The 16,904-nt window shown below is 36.7% G+C and overlaps 2 protein-coding genes across 4 annotated transcripts; one reads left to right on the top strand and one right to left on the bottom strand.

Annotated features, from left to right (window-relative positions):
* Nucleotides 1-4,881: 4,881 nt before the first annotated feature.
* Nucleotides 4,882-10,909, bottom strand: LOC116013843 (splicing factor SF3a60 homolog). 3 transcript variants are annotated; one of them, XR_004097291.1, is made up of 13 exons: nucleotides 10,605-10,909; nucleotides 10,391-10,504; nucleotides 10,125-10,229; nucleotides 9,254-9,396; nucleotides 8,780-8,876; nucleotides 7,790-7,954; nucleotides 7,637-7,708; nucleotides 7,356-7,514; nucleotides 7,147-7,224; nucleotides 6,785-6,913; nucleotides 5,734-5,880; nucleotides 5,388-5,590; nucleotides 4,882-5,292 (listed from the first exon to the last, which is right to left on the bottom strand). XR_004097291.1 is itself a non-coding variant. In XM_031253793.1 (13 exons), the coding sequence occupies exons 1-12, from the start codon at nucleotides 10,776-10,778 to the stop codon at nucleotides 5,444-5,446; spliced, it is 1,530 nt and encodes a 509-aa protein (XP_031109653.1). In that variant the 5' UTR covers nucleotides 10,779-10,909; the 3' UTR covers nucleotides 4,882-5,292; nucleotides 5,440-5,443. The 3 variants fall into 3 exon arrangements, 2 of the variants coding, with proteins under 2 accessions (XP_031109653.1, XP_031109652.1); XM_031253793.1 differs by having other exon boundaries at nucleotides 5,440-5,590; XM_031253792.1 differs by having other exon boundaries at nucleotides 4,882-5,590.
* Nucleotides 10,910-13,863: 2,954 nt separating this feature from the next.
* On the top strand, nucleotides 13,864-16,648 carry LOC116012459 (vesicle transport protein SFT2B-like). The gene is made up of 6 exons (XM_031251994.1): nucleotides 13,864-14,131; nucleotides 14,258-14,311; nucleotides 14,527-14,600; nucleotides 15,447-15,564; nucleotides 15,907-15,965; nucleotides 16,240-16,648. Exons 1-6 carry the CDS (start codon nucleotides 14,042-14,044, stop codon nucleotides 16,316-16,318), a joined length of 474 nt encoding a protein of 157 aa, XP_031107854.1. The 5' UTR covers nucleotides 13,864-14,041; the 3' UTR covers nucleotides 16,319-16,648.
* The last annotated feature ends 256 nt before the right edge of the window (nucleotides 16,649-16,904 follow it).

Genomic DNA, 16,904 nt, shown 5'->3' with positions numbered 1-16,904 from the left:
TTTTTTTTTGAATACTACTAACTCTATTACAATGCAGTATCTGTTCATAACTACTTTCTCAACCTATTGAAGCACAAGAGTCAGTATTGACTCCACTGAGGCTCGAACCCACCACCGTCCGTATAAAGGGAAGGGTTTGATGCCACTGGACTACAAGGTCCTTGGCTTCTTCATGCAGACCTAAGAATGCAATCAAGCTTTTTATAGGTAGCATGTATCATGAATATAGGGATGGCAACGGGGTGGGAAAGGGGAATGGGGTCCCGTCCCCGAAATCATTCCCCACTCCCCGGCAGGGATGGGGAATTATTCCCCCTCCCCGTCCCCGCAGGGATTTTTCAGGGACGGGGAATCCCTGGGGGATTTTTAAAATTAAGAAAAATTCAAATGGATTTCACAGAAATCTTCTTCATATATACAATAGACATATTCAACTCAATGAACTCATACAAAACACATTAGGACACCTTGTATTTTCTTTTAAGTATATTTTGGTGGACTGTTGTAACCAGTGAAGTCTGGTTTTACGGACTTTGTGAGAGTGGAAAGGGACGAGGCAAACCAATAAGCCAATACAAGCAACATACAGACTTTGTTGGAGTGGTGGACTGTTGTAACAAGTGTAGTATATTAATTAAAGCATAATACAAAGTCGCAAACTAATAAGGCAATACAAGCAACATATTTACAACAGACAAGTACAAACTGCAGGCAATACAGGCAACATATTTACAACAGACAAGTACAAACTGCAAACTAAAATTGCAAATAGCAAACTATAAACTTAGCAAGTTACAAGTCGCAAACTAAAATTGCAAATAGAAATTGCAAACTTACCTTAGTCACCTACGCAGACGGCCGGAGATAGAGAAGCAGAGCCGCAATCACCTACGCAGAAGACCATCGCAGATGACCAGCGACCAGAGAAAAAAAAGCAGAGAGACGCGACTAGAGTGCAGAAGCCGATGGGTCGAGGCGAGTAAATGACCAGCGACGGAGTGGCGGATGGCGAGGGATTGTGGCCGGCGTCGATGCAGATGCGGAGTGGCGGCCAATGTCGATGCAGAGGCGAATGGCGGCCGGCATCGATGGGACTGGGAGAATGAGACGAGACGAGAGACAGAGAGCCAAAAGAGAAATAGGAAATCTAGGATTCTAGGGTTAAGGCGCCTGGGAGTTGTTTAATGTTTTTAAATTTTAACTTTTATTTTATATATATATATATATATATATATATATATATATATATATATATATATATATATATATATATATATATTTATTTATTTATTTATTTATTTATTTATTTTTATTTATTTATTTATTTATTTATTTAAACGGGAACTGGGGATCAGGGGCGGGGGATACCCTCCCCGTCATCGTCCCCGACGGGGATTGGGAATTTCTCCCCATCCCTGCCCCCGTTCCCCGAAATAATTCCTCGAACCCCATTGGTTTTCCCCGTCAGGGCGGGTTGAATTGCCATCCCTAATCATGATACTAATGGACAAACCTTGAGGAATTAATTAGAGATAAAATCATAGGTGTCACTAGAGGTTTTGGTTTCATCGTATTCACCAACGGTTTTGTTGTCTTGAATGACAATCGTGTTGATGGATCGGGTATTGGTGCCTGGGTGGTTGTTCATCCCTTGAGAGGTCAGTCAATAGGCCATGGAAGAAGTGCTCGACCACGAGACCCTAGGGCTAGGTTGCAGATTGGCGAAGGAGGGGGATTCCAACATATAAAAAGGGGCAAATGGATGGGATTTGGAAGCAATAATTGCTAGAATTTTAGGAGATTTCTTTCCATGGAAGTAGTTAGTGCCAAATCTGGACTTGATTGGCTGGAGATTTGGGAAATTAAATTTAGGAGATTCGTTTCCTAATTTGGACCGAGCACCTATGAATAAATACCTTGAGGAAATGTGAGAAAATGGTTTCAAATTCTTCATAGCTTAAGACATTTTCACGAGTTCTTTGCTTTAAGTTCTTGTTCTTGCGTTTAGGGTTCACTTTATCTTTCGTACGTGTTGTCCGAGCGGTTGTGTTAGCTAGCTGGCGAACAGTGCTAGGTTGTAAAACCAACATTGGTGTCATCTGCGGGGATCGGACAAAAAACCTGTTGCTTGTAGGTTTGGGCTTAGTGTGGGATTGAGATAGTTGTCCGTTTTTGCAATTTCCCTTCATTTGAGATCATGGTGACAACTAAGAAGGGACGTCAAGACGCTGTGGGAGCTCGTTTAGGGCGTGATTTGTGGGAATCTTTGAGCAAGTCCAATTCGAGGGAAATTTTCGAGACCTTGATAAGGTCATCTTTGCATAGAGAGAGATAAGCTTTTGGGATATCATCATTAGGCACCACCACCGATGCTGGCAAACTCGCCCCTAGTTGGTGAGGAGGGGAGGTTACAAAGCACCATCGTGCAAGTGATCAATAGGTGATGGATGTGCGAGAGTGAGCGATAGAGGGCTGTTGAACAAGCGGTCTCGTCGCCCCCCCCCCCCCAGCAAGTGCGACCTGCTGAATAAGCAGCGCGACCACCTGATTGTGGAAGTACCAGGAGGAGTAGTCTTCTGCACTGTTAGGAGGATTTAGAGAGGTGAAAGCAATCTTTTTCTACATCAGCACTTATGGGCATAGAACGAGCAATCAAATTTTAAACTTTTGGGCTCGGAGGAGAACACTGGCCAAAGGAGCTAGAGGAACTGCCTAAGACACAAGCAATAGCCTTGCACAGTGACTGCCGACCCTAGTGTGGATTCACAAGGTGACAACGGGGAGATATTTGATTAGAGAAGTGTAGAGACAACTGCAATGGGAGTCCAAGCCCGGGAGGTAGTGGAATAAGTAAACGAGGTTAGGAATCTCAAGTGCCGAATAGAGGGGAAGGAGGGAATGACCAATTGTTCGTTGTTGTCCTCTTCACCTCACACCCTTGAGATATTGTTATATTAGACACACAAGGACTTCAAGTGCCCTACTATGCCATCATATGATGGGACCAGTGACCCGATAAACCATTTGATTGGATTCCAAGCTAAGATGTTAGTGATCATAGCTGAAGATCTAATGTTTTGTAGGGTATTTTTCTCAACGCCGGTTGGCGCAGTGCAAAGGTGATTCTTGTCTCTACAACTGCGATTGTCAATAATTTCGAGGCATTGGCCGATCGATTTCTAGTGCACTTCATTGTTAGTGGCATTTGAAGAAGCATTTTATGCATATCTCTACTGTCTAGCAGAAGAAATTGAAGGCGCTAAAAATCCACATTGCGTGCTAGCAGAAGTAAGTGCAAGCAGTTGAGGGGCTATAAGATAAGTTTACCTTGACCATGTTCATCGAGTCACTACGGGCAGGCGACCTGTACGTGAATTTAAGGATGGATACCCCAGATAGTTATGCTCTAGCTATCCATTCAGCTAACTGATCCATAGAGACCAAGGAGGCACTTAAGTAAAAAGAGGAAGCAAGAAAATTAACCCTAGGAGGAGGCAAGACGCACATAACCGACCAACTAGAGATGAGATAAGGTGAACTTTACGTGACAAGTTACTCGTTCTAAGGGCCGTAGGCCTCGGTTGCGCAGCTAGGATGAGGTTCAGTCGGCTGCCCAATCGGTACTGACCGCTCTGCCACCCCGACATCCTTTGTGCCCAAGAGATTGTCCACAATTGGTGGAGCCAACATATGATGAGATGAAATACTATTATTACCATCGGCAAATGGGTCATAACACAAAGGAGTTCCTAGTTCTGCAAATGGAAATTGAGAATATCATTCAAAGGGTTCGACTGGGTCTGTCTAATGACTGCCAACCACCAAATCAATGACGTCGAGTCCCGTGGATGCTAAGAAAACTGCTCCCACCAAGTAGGTTTCTAAGAGTGGCCATTGGTGGAGGAGGAACCAATCGAGCAGAATTGGAGGCACAAATCGGTGATTAACATGATCTACAATGGGCTCAAGGGCGAAGATAGTCCGGGCGAGCGAAAGAAGTAGGCAAGATAACTATATTGGGGGAGGGGAGGGGATCTTAGGCTGAGTGTTAAGGTTTGTCATGACGTAGACTTGTGGTTTTTTTAATTACGCCTTTTTAGGTTTTGTAGTGTTATGAATAGGTAGCAACTTTTGCTCCATTATGATATGAATGAATTATGGATTATTTATGCTATAAATTTTTTGAAGATATAGAACATTTGTATGGTTCTATTACCAAGAAGAAAAATGAAGGATTTTGAGTCATTAATAACTTTATTTTTTTATGCCAATTAAACATATTTATTAACGTATGATAAAAAATGGTTGTCACAATAATGCTAGGATTAACATGAATGTCCAAAAAATTATTAAAATTGGTATGACACACAAATCTAAGACAAAAAAAAATGAATTAACACTTAAAACTAAATAGACCAAAATACACTTTTATTTAAGATCATTTAAACAGTTTTATTAACTAAGGACTAAAAATAGTCACATCACAATAAAACTAGAACCAAAAGGAAATATTTTTAAAATGAACTAACACCTATAAATTTATAACAAAAAAATGGAATTAAGTCTTTATCAAATGCCAATAAGCCTTTCAGTTAATATCGTTGGTGTCGTTAGATATGACAAGCACACAATAATTAATAATTACTAAAACAACAATACAATATTAAAAGAAGTGCTCCCCGACCAGTTATTGGGGCTCTTTGGAATCAGAAACCATCTACTTCCCAAACATGTTTGAGAGGTTGTTTGTGCAGATCGCTTCAAGTTGGCTCAACTCTTCATGATCATCAACACGATAGGCACATAACTACATAAGTCTAGTACGAAGCAGTTCTATTTTTTAAACAGCAAAGCAGCCAAGCACCTTCATTATTATTATTATTATTTTGAAAGGAAGGCGCCTTCATAATTAATAAGCCAAAAAGTACAATTGCCAAGACATTAATTATACATACATCATAATCTTCTCCCAACATACATCAAAATCTAACAGAACCAAGATCTGCATCAAAGCAACTACATCAAAAGCAAACATGAAAATTGTAGAATCATAAACAGCAAATTCCGTTTAGGATTTTTTTTTCCCCTTCAAGAAGTCTATATGACTATATCTGGTGTTAGAATGGGTCCCAATGTTGGAAAAGCCGTTAAAAAAATACATGGAAACATTCCATCCATCTCTTCTGGTATAATAGACTGCCTCCTCTTGTTCTAGGGGATCCCTCTACTACACGCTACAAACTTTACCCTTCCCTCACAATTTCCTTGCACCAAACATGATGCCTAAGAAAGCTGAAGAAAACAGCAAGATACCATCAAATCATCATGAAATATTGGTCGGCACTGTTTTGATTGATGAAAGTACAAGTAGCAGGGAAAAAACATACCCTTGACGGGTTAAGAAGATCTCCCACATAAACACGGCTGATAAAAAGTGACCTCTCTAAATCAAACCCTGCCGTTGCAGATCTGTGTATGTCTTTTTGTTATAGATATTGCCTTCTTGATCTTCATATTCTTCCTCAAGATCTGGGCGCCATTTGTTAAGACCTTGTCTCTCCTGGATTCTCTCCCAAAGTTGCTTTGCTTCCTGTGTAAAGCATATTTTCAAATGAAAGCAACTATGATGGCAACTAGAGATCAGAGCAGACAAAAACTTGATTCTACTATAACCAGGAAAATTAACAAAAATTTCCAGATGGTATGCCAGAGGGACAGATATAAAGAACATACCTCAATAGATGTAATCTCATTGAAGTTCTTTGTATTCGGGATACCAAGACATCGCATCCCATGCTGATGCCTCCATTCCTTGAAATGTCGTTCATATGCTCTACGACCCCAGTAACTGTGGTTCCCACAGATCTCACACTTGAATTCCTAAAACACATTATTAACTAGCAGCAATTAAGAACATGGTAAACAAGTGTTCAGATTAGTGTAAAATAACTTCTATGAACTATCTGGAAATCGTGGAAGAGTATGGCTAGTTGGGGGAGGGGGGGGAGGATAAGTTCCTCTAAAAGACATTATTAAGAACATATAAACAAGAAGTGCTCAAATGAATAGTATAAAAGAACTATCAACTATCTGGAAATAGTGGAAGAGCCATTTAGGCATGAGTTAATCCACAGCTGGTTGACATAGAGGGAGGGAAAAGAGGTTGAACAAAGGCTATGAGGTAAATATATATTATCCTTTTCTTTCCCTTCTTAATTAGGTGTCCTACTTTTCTCCATTTTATTAGGAAACTTGGTTACTTAGGTAAAAAGAGTGAACACTCCCAACACACTCCTTAGGCAGCAAGGACAACATTGGTCTGTTTAAACATTGGAATCGGAATCACAATTGGAATCAAATACTTGGTAATTGTAATGGGTTTATGTGAAAGAAGTTTCTTTGTTTGGTAGTAAATAGGAATTGAAATAAAAATAAATAATTAATTAAAATATAAAAATATATAATACATACACGTACATATACATATATATGTGTGTGTATAAGTGTATAACTGTATATATAGAAGTTCCATATTGAATGGCATGGACAATGACATTTTTATTTTTCTTTTTTTCTTCCTCATTTTTTATTCCATTCTTCAAAAGTAGGGGAGGGAAATGGTAATGGGTTTTATGATTACTAAGGGATTGAATCCAATAGTAGGATACCATAAGATGGCTTACAAACATGGGAATGGGTATCAAATCCAATAGTAGGATACAAAAGTCACCAACCAAACACCACCTAAAAAACACCTAGCTAAATACACCCAAAAAAAAGTTACCTGACCAAGCCCATGAAGTTTATATAACCAATACGGAATGGGTTTCCCATCCCAGCCCATGGGCAACTTCAAGGGGTTATAAATCTGCTGCTCTTCATCATCACTCTCTGACTCTGCTTGTACTTCTTCCTGATAGAAATCTCCCAAGGAAGAAATTGTATCATAAAAACACAGTAAACAATTTACTTTCGCATGTGCATGCTGCGATGAAATGTCATCTTAACTGCATGATCTAAGCTTCATATAGCACAGCACAGAATAGATAAACCATCCTTTGGTGTTGTACCATGCAAAGAATGCTAGCAAAAAAGTCAAGAGCAATATGTATTTTCTATCCCTCAGCAGGGTAGTCTACAAATTACCTCTTCCCGTTCTGCCTCCATTTCTTCATATGTCAGAGCCTGTTTCTTCTCCACATTTTCCTTTGTGCGGACAATTGTCTGCATTAAGTAAAATTATTGTCAGTAACAATGGTTCATTGGGCAATATCCTGTAAAACCATAAAAGCCTGCATTGGACTATCCTACAACTGAATTTGTTCCTGCAACATATAGGCATTTAGGTTACACACCTCCTCCAATAGATCACACAGCTTTCTTATTTTCGCTTCCATAAGTGCAACTTCTTTTGCATCTTCATTCAGTTGTAGAGGAGCACCACCACCATTCCGCTCAGGACCCCGAGAACCTTTTGCAAAATGTTTCTTGTCCAATTTTTCAAGTGGTGTATGCTGCAAACAGAACTCACCAAGATGAACATGTGTTTATAGAACCAATTGATGTCCATAGACCAGTGAAATTAACAGAATATTTATATTAAGAACCACAATATTTGAAAGCCTAACACCCTAACCTTTGTAAGGAAAAGTCTTTCCGCACGCTGCTGGACAGTACCTCCTGACTTCAATCCTAGTGCAGCTAATGCCTGCCATGAAAACAGAGGTCAAGCTCTGTAGTTTATTTGGCTGTAAAGAGGGTAAAAGAATATCAGCAAACAAGTTTATACCTCCTTCAGCTTATCAGGGCCCACTTCCATCAATTCCTCAACTGTACTATAGTAGTCAAGATCAATCACAGTATGATCCATTGGATCACTCCCATTTTCCTGAGAATCATCCTCCCATCCTTCAAAGTTCCCATTTGCCCATTGCTCTTCAAAGTCAGCAACCACCTATATGAGACCAGACAACTTCAGAAAGAAGACTATGTATAACATCAACCTTAATGATCCCCCATCGTTTGACTACATACCATATGAAAAATTACATTTTAAATAATACTAATCTAAACCGATAGGGCACTTATTACCTTTGTACAGGAAATGTCCCAATACAAACACTTGCTTAACTCAAACTTTAAGTTCATCTAAATAACTCTATAGCCAGATTGGAATTCTATCTGAAAAAATGAGAACTCAGTCCATGACAGAACCTGACTGTACAATTGTACATAATCATTTTTTTGTGACATAGCACCACAAGCTTAAGTAATAACAAGTTTTACTACAGTTGCTTTAATCAAACATTAGTTCATCTAAATAAATCTATAGCCAGATTGGCATACTATCTGAAATAATGAAAACTCAGTGCTTGACAGAACCTGACTGCACATAATCATGTTTTGTGCCATAGCACCACAAGCTTAAGCAATAACAAGTTTCACCATAACGCCTATTTTATCTTCATTTTTATTATATAGTTGCAATAGTAGATGGGGATGGGGGGAAACCAATCACCAATCCTCATTATGAGATACTATAGTAGTAACCATAGCTACTATATGTCAGTAGTTCTAACATTTGTAACTGATGTGGACAGTTAAGGTACATATTGTACTATCTTCAAATCCATTTATATCTAGAAGAAGACTGTAGTTGAATGAGATAAAACACATCACTATGTGTATGACTCTGATTATATGGCATATGACAAACTGGGTTGTAAGAAAACAATATGGTTCAAAAGTCAGGACAGGGAGCCAAAATGATAAAATAAACCTTTGAAAATATCCTGTCAGTGTCCTGCAAAGGCTCTGTCCGCTCGAAAAAATATATCAAATACTCAAGTAACTTCTGCAAATATTCCATGTACTGCCTGTTGAAAAAAAAAATTATAATGTTAACAGAACACAAGAAATCAGATTAAAGAAAAGGAAATCTAACCAAGCTAGTAGCTGCATGCACCCCTATAGGAATTCATTTTTCTAACACCAAAGTCAATCCCAAATGAGAATGAGAAAAAGAATGCATAAACAAACTAAAGCTCATGAGCACTTCAGGAGGTGATCTGAGTCCAACAATTACATATCTTCAGTCCATTTGAATTTTGAATACAAAAGAACCTTCATAGACAAGTATACAGTATACCTAGACTCCACAATATATATATATATAAGAGAGAGAGAGAGAGAGAGAGAGAAGGGTGACTCTGATCTGCTATCTCTTGAAGAACAGGAGAAGGAAGGAATTTACCTTGTTGACTTCAGTTTGCGCGAAATCTTATGTGGTTTGTAGAAGACATCAAGATAAGCAGCATATTCGATTGGCTCACCAAATTTGGAGTTAATATATTCACCAAACAGTTCATGCAAATCTAGGTATCGCCCAAACCCTTCCTGCATTAGAATCCATGTTAACTAGAGGTTAGTGAAAGATGGTACAGAGCTACATTGAAATTTCTACATTAGCATAGAGCAGCACAACAGATTTTCAAGCGCATAAACCAAGAAACATAAAGGATTTGATGCAATTCATGTTACCATTGGTTGAACACTAATGGAACTCTAATTTGTGTGCATCCATTAGTGACAGCTACATGCAGCAAAAGAATCAAAGACTGGGAAAAGTGTTGGTCCTATGTCAAAGCTTTTCACGACTAGAAAACTCCACTCATATAAACTCATATACAAACCAATGTGTTTCTCTCTGAGTGCTTGCATAAGAGATGCTAAATGCAATTACTACATACAGAAAAATCCTCAGACTTGGTGAAATATCGGTCCAAATCAATGCTTTTTCCAACTAGAAAACTACACTCATGCTCAACAATGTCTATGGCTCCAACACTTAAACTGAAAATTTTGATCATAATATGGTCATATGATCTTGGAAATGTCTTATACAAATTTTGTTTATATACAACTAATACAAGCCATTCTTGTTCTAAATTATGATTTCTTCTTCTAAATCGCATGTTATTCTATTACAGAATTGCAAAGTATCAAACAACTCTGAACTCTGTAAAGATGCTAGGCACAGAAGCACTATCCCAATGCCCCCAACTTCCATGCATGTAAAGAGACAAATACATATTTGCAAGTATAGAAAAGGAAGGGACACTCACTTCCCCACTAAACTCAATCTGTGGCTCCTCCTTGAGAAGCTGTTCATACTCATCACTGGTATCGACAACACGTGCAGCAGGATGCCGTCTATGGTATTCCCGAATCTATACATCCAAGAATTTATACACACATTAGACAAACAAGTTCCAACCTTATATTCAGGAAATCTACGAGCTAATTTGAATAAATTGCAATGAAAAGTTCTCATAAATAATAATGGAGTACAATTATACAAACTCAAAAGAACCCTAGCCTTCTTGTTTACCTCCTTTAATCTGTCATAAAATGCACTGAACACGTTAGTTCCAGTTGCAGTCTGGCCTCCAAGAGCTGCAATCTCATCCTTCCGCGCACCGTCTTTATCTTCGTAGATATCAACCTGCACCAAAACAACAATACAGGATTAGCTGAACTAAACTATTGTCTACCCTAGGCAATTTGAACAGCAAAATTAAGCAGAAAACGGATATGGAAATTACGAGCTTGTGCGTGGATTCGAGTATTTGCTCAATGACATTTCGAACGCGGTGGCTCTGGTGGAGGCGGTCCTTGTTGGTGGCCGGCTCGGTCTGGAGATCCTTCACGATGAGGCGCTCGAGTCGTTCTATCTCCTCGTGCGACGCACGCGTCACCTCCAGCAGCGTCGACGACATTCTTCTCCGCCTTTGTTTCGTGTTCTATCCGGTGGGGGACGGCGAGACCTGGCGGGACGATAGGGCTTCGAGCTATCGGTCTCCGTCTCACTCTCTTCTTCAGAAGTTCCCAGGTGAGGTGGCAGAGGTTTTAGAGGAATTATGGAGGAGCCATCGAACGGTGACGTTTAAGATTTAGTATGCATATTTTGGGAAATCTTGACATAGACCCCTGAAGTTTATGATAATAATAGTTGATTCCCCCCTCCCCTCTTGAAATTTAAACGTGAATTTCATTTTAGATTTTTTTTTTTTTTTTGAAAAACCAAACCAGTATATTAATGAAAAAAAACGAAGGAATGTGATAGCAAATTCTTTGATCGATAAATAAATAGAAAGGGCACTGATTCAAAGTATTCCGACATTGTGTTCAAAAAAAAAAAAAAAGTATTCCGACATTGAGAAATGGCACATCCTACATAAGATAGTTAAGAAGATTGCAACCATTTAAACAATACATCTCTTCTTTTTGTTTTTGATAAATACACGAAGTGTTTCGAGTCTTTCTCCGTCCGTTTAATATCTAGATCCACCTGACTAATCCCCGCTCGCTCCGGGAGGTATTGGAGCTGGCCTAGGGAGAATCGTCACTTGTGAGAATAAAAACCCGGGTTCTCCAAAAAAAATTCTCCACAAAAAGAGCTCACTTGTCACTTGAGTTACACCATTGGATTTAAATAATCCATCTTTACACATGCATGCTTCCGACTTGCAATTGTTAACCATGACAAAGCTTCTCTAATCTCCAAAGCTTATGCGGTATGCGGATCATCAACACAACGGAGAGGTCCAGCTTCATTTTAAATTTTGTTTTGCATAGTTTAAAGTTTGTTATTTTGATTGATACTTGATAGACTGAATTTTAAGGAAATAAGGATTTTATTCTATAGAGAATAAAATATGTAAGAAATTCCTTGAAAAAAAATACTCCGTGTGTAGGAAATAGAATAAGAATTTTATTCGATTATTTGATTTGTCAAAAAAAATATATTTTATGAATTGTATTACAATGTTTAGTTGAATTAAGATAAAAATTGCAATAAACATTCAAAAGATAAAATTACTTTTCACAGTGTCACTGATATATACACACAATAGTAGTAGTAGTAGTAACAACAACAACAACAACAATAATAATAGAGAAAATGGTGAGTTTGGTCCATGTGTTATAATGGTAGTGACTACTCAGTCGCTGAGTTATGACCATATCAATTTTTAGTCCTTCAGTTATGAGCGGAGTGACGCATTTGGTCCCCAGCCGTTAAAACTGACGGAAAAATTAAAAAATATTTAAAATTTGAAGGGTAAAATAAGAAATTCACATTTTATTCACTTTCTTATATTGAAACCACTTTTGCAACATTATTTTCAACTTCCTAGCATTCTATTTCAAGGTTCTTCAATTTCAAAAGCAATTCAATAATCACCGTATGACTTGTTAGAAACCTGAGTCTCGTATAAGGAGCTTATGACCAGTACAAACAAGAGAACACTATCATTGTCTTCAAGCATGTAAAACATACTGTCCTACAAATTTTCTGATTCATCTTACTAAATACATCAAGGGTAATCAAACCATAACTTTTGAAATACAAAAAAAATGTCAAAATTTTCAAGTTATTTTTATGACAAATTCGCCAAATGAGTAACTTGAGATTTTTAGTACGTAAACAAATAGAATATATTATTTATTTATTTAGTTCTATAGTAAATGTATATGGTATTTAATTTTTTTATATTATTTTTATTTATTAGATTATGTTGTGTGTGTATATAACATAATTATATTTGAACAATTAGTCTATATGAGCGGGATAATTTGACTTGTGATGAAATGGACATTCTTTCAATTTGTTAAAACTCAACGATCATGATAATACAATTATTTTTTTTATAGTCATGATCATGATCGAAGACTACAATGGATAAAAATATTCTTGTTGTCAATTAATCAATATTCATATTTATATTTTATGAACATTACTACTATTATTTATTATTTTATAATTTATTATACATTATTAAGAACATTTGTATTGATTTTGAGTATTGTTGCTTTGTTGGGCGTCGGCCGGGTTGGCTGAGTTAAATGGTTAATGTCTACCTACTTATCACAAATTTGTTTTAAGTATGATATAACAACTAGATAGCCAAATAACTTTGTAGTTAAGCGTGCTTAACTTACCGCAATTGCATGACTAGAATAACATTCTCAAAGTCTATTTATTCAACGAACCAAACAATATAACACAATTTCTTTATATTCATTGTCTATTGCATTCATTATGTAATGACATTTATATTCCCTTAAAATTCATTCCTTGAATCACATGTTGTTAAAGTCTCAATTGCATTATCCTTTTAAATAGGATTATTAACAAAAAAAATTAAAATTTTATATTTTGTTACAATTATATTTATATATTTAAATTTAGTAATTTAATACCAAATTTTTATGTTATATGACACTTATATCTAATCATATCGTTCGAACTTAAAAATAATTCAATTAGCCTAACTTAAATGTTAATTGGTGGGTATAATATTTAAAATTTATATTCGTAGAATGTTGTTTTGTAAATGCTAATTTTGAATTTTTAGTTATATAAAGTAAACATTTTGATACATTATGTTTTTCAAAAAATAATATTATATTGTAATTATATAAATAATTTGTAAGCAAACTAAAAAATTTAGATTAAATTTTTATTGAAAATTATAATTTTTATAAAATATAAATGTTTGATGTTAATTTGTCAAATTTTAAAAGTTTTAATATAATTATTATGCATAACTAGATATAATTAATGGATACATATAAAAATTTAATATTAAGTTATCAAAATTTAAAATTTCTAAAATAATTGTTAAAGAACATAAATATTTATGTTATTTTCACCTATAAGCGTTGTAATTTGGTAAATATTTACAAGGAAATTTTATTATTAGAGTTTTTATTTTTATTGTTTTTTGAAAAATAAATCTTTTTGTCAATACAAACAAACCTTGTAAAGTTTCAATTTCATCATCTTTCAATCCACTTGATTTCCATATTTGCAGATTTAGTCTATCATCATTGGCATTTGGCAGGCTGGCTGGGGCCTGGGAGGAACGTCCACCGGGAGTCCGGGACAGTGATCCCAAGAAAGCAGTTCAGTTCTTTTCTTTCTGATTTGATCCACCAATACAGGAAGGAGATCGAGGAATCTGCAAGAGAACTAACAATGTGGAAGTCCATTTTGGGGGAAGATGAAGAGCAGCAAGACAACTTTTTTGACGATCAAGAAGGGCTTTGCTCTATATCTCCTCTTCAGGTAGCCATTGCCATTCAACGCTTGAGCTTCGAGATTCCCTATTTCATTTCCGAAGATTCAATCCTTGCTTAAAAGTTAAACCCCCCCATATGGGTTTCTCACTCTTTTTGGATTTTGGTTGTGCAGAGAGTATACGGATTCGCTGCTTGTATGGTCGCCGGAATAGTCTGTATGTTTTTGGTAATGACCACCCCGTTGCCCTAAATTTTTGTTTTTGTTTTTTCTTTGAATTGGAACTGTGTTAGAGACGGGATTGGCTCTTAATTCTCTTGTTTCTTCGTTTATACAGTAGGTAGAGAAGTTCCTAGGTTTCTTACCAAATGGGACAATATTTCATTTGATTGCTAATTTCTTTTTTTTTTGTTTTGTTTTGTTTTGTTTTGTTTTATTTTCAGTCATTTGTTGTTTTTGTCAATCCCATCAAGTTTGGTCTTTTGTTCACATTTGGCAACCTGTTGGCCATTGGAAGGTAGGTTTTAATCCGATTACCTCAAAGCAAATTCATCTCAATATCTATGATTTTATGGTGGTGTGGCCTTCATTGCAGAGCTATTATAAAATTTAGACACAGCTTCTTGCAAAATTTATCAGTTTGAGTACTTTTGTGAAATATTTTAGTTTTACGGCCAGGTTTAGAATTCTCATTCAATTCTAAGTAGCTGGGGGAGTGCCAATTACTATGTAGTGTGATGCCCCTCTGTTACCATTTCAAATGGGGGGTCACAGGATCGAACTCCGGTGGTTGGAGCATTGATTCTTTGGGTTGAAAAAGATACTTGAGAAAGTATAGAATAGATACTACCTTGTAAAGAATTATGAGCTTTTCAAAAAAAAAAGTAGGTGGGAGACTGTATTGGTATAATTTAATTTGCAATAGGAAGTTGAAATTTTAGAAAGAATTGAAGTAACATACTGACGTTTCCTCTGCAGCATATTTGTAGAAAGAATTGAGAAGGCTGCAGTTTGATGGACTGTCCTAACCTCGCTAATTCACTGTAGATCCACCTGTAGATAGTAGTTAGGTAAGAATTGGTCTAAAATACACTAATCGCCCTGCTAACAATCCCACCGGCTCTCTACTTTATTCCAAAAGTTTGGGATTATGATGGCCCTCCTAGCACACATTAACCAAAGGAAACCAAACATGGCATTGAATTTAGTCCGACCCCACAGCCCATTGACCTATCAAACCTTCATAGTGTTCGAGATCACACACTTGAATGTCTTTATAAGTTTCAATTGCATGTAGTAGTCTGTAGGCATATATTTACATACTAGTCTCCTCATGTGCTGAATGTTCAATATGTAATGGCAGCACAGCCTTTCTGATTGGACCTGGGCGACAAATAACTATGATGCTTGATCCTGTTCGTGTCTATGCAACAGCTGTTTATGTAGGGTGTGTTGTCTTAGCCCTTATATGTGCACTTTGGGTAAGTATTGCACTTCCATGAATCATACACCAAAGGCTATGATTGTAATTCTAAATATGGAGGGAGAAAAAAAGGTATTTGACTACTTAGCCAAATAATATGGGTTAATGTGATGATTTCTTGCAATAGTTTACATTTTTTGAATACATTTAAATATTACAGTACTTGAGACAAACTTGCTTTGCTCCTGATTTTTCTCTCTATTCTTCTGCCTATTGATACCCAACAAAAGACTTCCATGTACATCAAAACGATGGTTTTTACTTTTTTCCTCGGTTTTCTGTATCACCATTGTTTTATATAATATCTTTCATTTTTACTGATTCTAAATCCATTTTACAGATCCACAGCAAAATTCTAACAATGCTTGCAATCATATGCGAGGTCTGTGCCCTTGTCTGGTAAGTTGTTGATCATCTATTTGTTCATTTCATTCTTCTAACAAACGATTCTTTCAAGAATGTCACATGCTCTTTTATTACATTCTTCACTTGGTTCGCGATTCTTGTTTAGCCAATGCTCAAACTGTGATTGTCTCTTCTTGAAAGGTTGAACCAAACATAGTGTACTAGTAGTCCATCTAAATTCTAGAGCTGTATTCTTAAGGTGCTTGCTATTCGGCCTTCAAGGTTTAGCATTACTTTCTAAAGGTTTCTTTTTGTTTGGTTCATTCAGGTACAGTCTAAGTTATATCCCATTTGCGCGTAGAATGGTTTCAGATGTGGCAATCCGTCTCTTTGACACCGAAATCTAGATACTCCAAGAACGGAATAATTGTGAGTATGGTGATGCAACGTAAAATTCGTATAGATTTTCATTTACTTGAAAAATGTTTTCTTTTTTGGAAGCAATTGTTGAGGTATTCGAACTACCCTTTCTCACTCTGTCACGCGCATACACACACACTCTCTTTCAATGACATGAAGCCTTTCGTTTGCTAGCTAGTGATTAATATGTTGCCCCATTTCATTTGTTTCTTGAAAGTTGGAAGCTCAGATTGCTTGGTTTGTTGAAAGTGTTATGAGTTTTGACTTGCGATTGTAATCTTTAGCTGAAAGAAATGAATGCATGTTCTAAAGTACTACACCTTTCCATTACACTTGTTTTGGTGATGTGTCCAAATTGTCAAAAATTGTGCAATGTCCTCAACTTTGCCATTTCTTTGAGATGCATGTATACAATACATCAAATGTGCTAAATCATGTTATGTTTCAGTGAAGACAAAAACTTGTGTTAGACCGTTTCACGGATCTTTGTCCGTGAGACGGGTTGGGTCAAAATGAAAATATAATACTTATATTGAAAAATGTAATACTAGTCGGGAATAAAGTGTCCCTTAT

Source organism: Ipomoea triloba, chromosome 3, assembly GCF_003576645.1.
Source record: "Ipomoea triloba cultivar NCNSP0323 chromosome 3, ASM357664v1".
Taxonomy (NCBI): Eukaryota; Viridiplantae; Streptophyta; class Magnoliopsida; order Solanales; family Convolvulaceae; genus Ipomoea; species Ipomoea triloba.
This window is presented reverse-complemented; position numbering and strand designations above follow the sequence as displayed.

Coding starts and splice junctions, on each gene's coding strand:
- LOC116013843 (XM_031253792.1), bottom strand. CDS start 10,778: ATGTCGTCGACGCTGCTGGAGGTGACGCGTGCGTCGCACGAGGAGATA. Junction 7,709..7,789: donor GCCCTGATAAGCTGAAGGAG/GTATAAACTTGT, acceptor TTTTCATGGCAG/GCATTAGCTGCACTAGGATT. Junction 6,914..7,146: donor TGGAGGCAGAACGGGAAGAG/GTAATTTGTAGA, acceptor GATTTCTATCAG/GAAGAAGTACAAGCAGAGTC.
- LOC116012459 (XM_031251994.1), top strand. CDS start 14,042: ATGTGGAAGTCCATTTTGGGGGAAGATGAAGAGCAGCAAGACAACTTT. Junction 14,312..14,526: donor GAATAGTCTGTATGTTTTTG/GTAATGACCACC, acceptor TTTTATTTTCAG/TCATTTGTTGTTTTTGTCAA. Junction 15,966..16,239: donor GAGGTCTGTGCCCTTGTCTG/GTAAGTTGTTGA, acceptor TGGTTCATTCAG/GTACAGTCTAAGTTATATCC.